This window comes from Camelina sativa, unplaced genomic scaffold (genome assembly GCF_000633955.1).
Source record: "Camelina sativa cultivar DH55 unplaced genomic scaffold, Cs unpScaffold00834, whole genome shotgun sequence".
In the NCBI taxonomy this organism is placed as follows: Eukaryota; Viridiplantae; Streptophyta; class Magnoliopsida; order Brassicales; family Brassicaceae; genus Camelina; species Camelina sativa.
Window position 1 is genome coordinate 8,117 of NW_010921959.1, and position 2,100 is coordinate 10,216.

The following is a 2,100-nucleotide window of genomic DNA, read 5'->3' on the forward strand; positions in this document are numbered from 1 at the left end:
CATCAGCATGGCTATCCATTTTTGATTTTTCAAAACTCATACTAGTAACTTTGTTCACTTCTTCCTTGAAGATGGCATTGCAAAACTCCTTGGGTTTGGTTCTGGTTTTCCTGGTAGAGAACCCATTTGTCTTATTGATGATGAGGAAGCTTGTCCTTGGACTTGTGTTTGCAACCTCTCTATCTTAGCATTTAACTCACCATAGACATTTTCAACCTTGTGGTGCATTGCTTTCATTTGTGGCAAGTTCAATGGCACCTCTCCCTTGTCCTTCTAGGAGTTGTCTAAGTAAAGCAGTTGTGTCATCTACTTGACCTTGAGGATGTGGTGCATTCATTTGTTGCTGAGGGTGAGAATAATTTTGAAGCTTGGCTTGGTAGTTTCCTTGAGGTTTTGGCTGATAGTTGGGTTGGGAAGGAAAACCAGGTGGTTTTTGTGGTGGATAAGTCTGATCTTGTGGGTTCTCCACATTGGTGCTGCGGTAAGAGAGGTTTGGGTGGTTGCGGTAATTTGGATTGAACTTGTTATACCCTTGGCCTCCTACATAGTTGACTTCCTCTTGACCTTCAACACAAGCTTTCATGCCTTCTTGATAAAGTTCACATTCATGGACAAAGTGAACTTGCTTTTGATTGGCCATAAGCATCTTATCCATCTTGTCATTCAATGCTTTGATCTCCTTTCTGTGCTGCTCATTCATATCAGAATAATCTCTTGAGGTTCTATCATAATCTTCTCCATAGTTCCCATCACTTTGAGCAAGATTCTCAACCAGCAACATCCCTTGTTCTGCATTTTGGCCCAAGAAGTTTCCATTGCTTGTTGTATCAAGAAGCATTCTATACTTAGGCAAAACTCCTCTATAGAGTGTACTCAACTGTGACTCCTTGGAGAAACCATGATGTGGACACTGAGAGATATACCCCTTGAATCTTTCCCATGCTTCACAAAAACTCTCATTTCCCTTTTGAGCAAAGCTTGATATCTCATTCCTTAGCCTTGCTGTTCTTGTAGTAGAGAAGAATTTGGAGAGGAAAGCTTTCTTACACTGATCCCAGGTGGTAATGGTGTTGTGAGGCAGATTCTTTTCCCAAATGTGAGCCTTGTCACCAAGAGAGAAGGGGAAAAGGCGCAGCTTGAAGGCATCTTCAGAGATACCATTGATCTTAACAGTCCCACAAAACCTATCAAATTGATCCAAGTGATCAAGAGGGTCTTCCATTGCCAAACCATGAAATTTTGATCCTTGAACCATGTTGATAAGACTGGCCTTGATCTCAAAGTGATTGTTCTCAACTGGTGGAGCTCTAATTCCAGTTCTATGTCCATTGACATTTGGTGCATCATAGGCTCCAATGAGAGGGGCTTGTCTTGGAGGATGTATAGGAACTTGGTTTTCATTGGGCTGATCATGTCCATTATGACCAGCGGCTGGAGGCGGGTTGTTCTCCATGGCTTGGCGGGCTAAACGGCGGTTCTCTCTTTCAAGTTGGGGTATGTCGTCAACAGGCTGAAACAAGTTTGCTAAGCTGTGGCTTCTCAAGTTCATACACTCTGAAAATTAAAGACAAACCACCAATGCAACCCAAGTAACAAACAGTGTAAAGTAAATGAATAGTCTCAAGCAAAGATGAAATCCTAATGGTCAATTAGAATGCAAACGGGCAACGGCGCCAAATTGATGTAGTAACTTTCAGTATCAATTATTATCAATCCACAATTTGCACCAATCANGCATTAACCAACACACTAAGAATACACAAAGATGCTTAATCTATTCTTAATAAGGAAAAGTTATTTTATCACAATCTTAGCTAACAAAATGATTCAAACAAAGTAAACAGGACAATGCAAACTCAAGGCAACAAACTCAAATAGCAAATATACTGAAAATCAAGAATTAACAAGAGAACCTTGGGCAAGGTAATTGACTTGGGAGATAGCTAATCAATCCTAGATGTCTAGTAACAATCAAGAACAATCCTATGGCTAGAACACTAATGCAAATCAATTCATTTCCATGATAGAGATCCTATGCTAGTCAAATGATAATCAACAATTTCCAAAGGTAATCACAAGACAAGCATGCATTAAGAACAA

The 2,100-nt window shown here is 40.2% G+C and overlaps 1 protein-coding gene across 1 annotated transcript; it reads right to left on the bottom strand.

The window, feature by feature from the left end:
• Nucleotides 1–211: 211 nt before the first annotated feature.
• LOC104773959 lies at nt 212–1,453 on the bottom strand. Its single transcript, XM_010498629.1, has one exon. The coding sequence runs from the start codon at nt 1,451–1,453 to the stop codon at nt 212–214; it is 1,242 nt and encodes a 413-aa protein (XP_010496931.1).
• Nucleotides 1,454–2,100: the final 647 nt, after the last annotated feature.

Excerpts from the sequence above, each read along its gene's own strand:
- LOC104773959 (XM_010498629.1), bottom strand. The coding sequence starts at position 1,453 with ATGGAGAACAACCCGCCTCCAGCCGCTGGTCATAATGGACATGATCAG.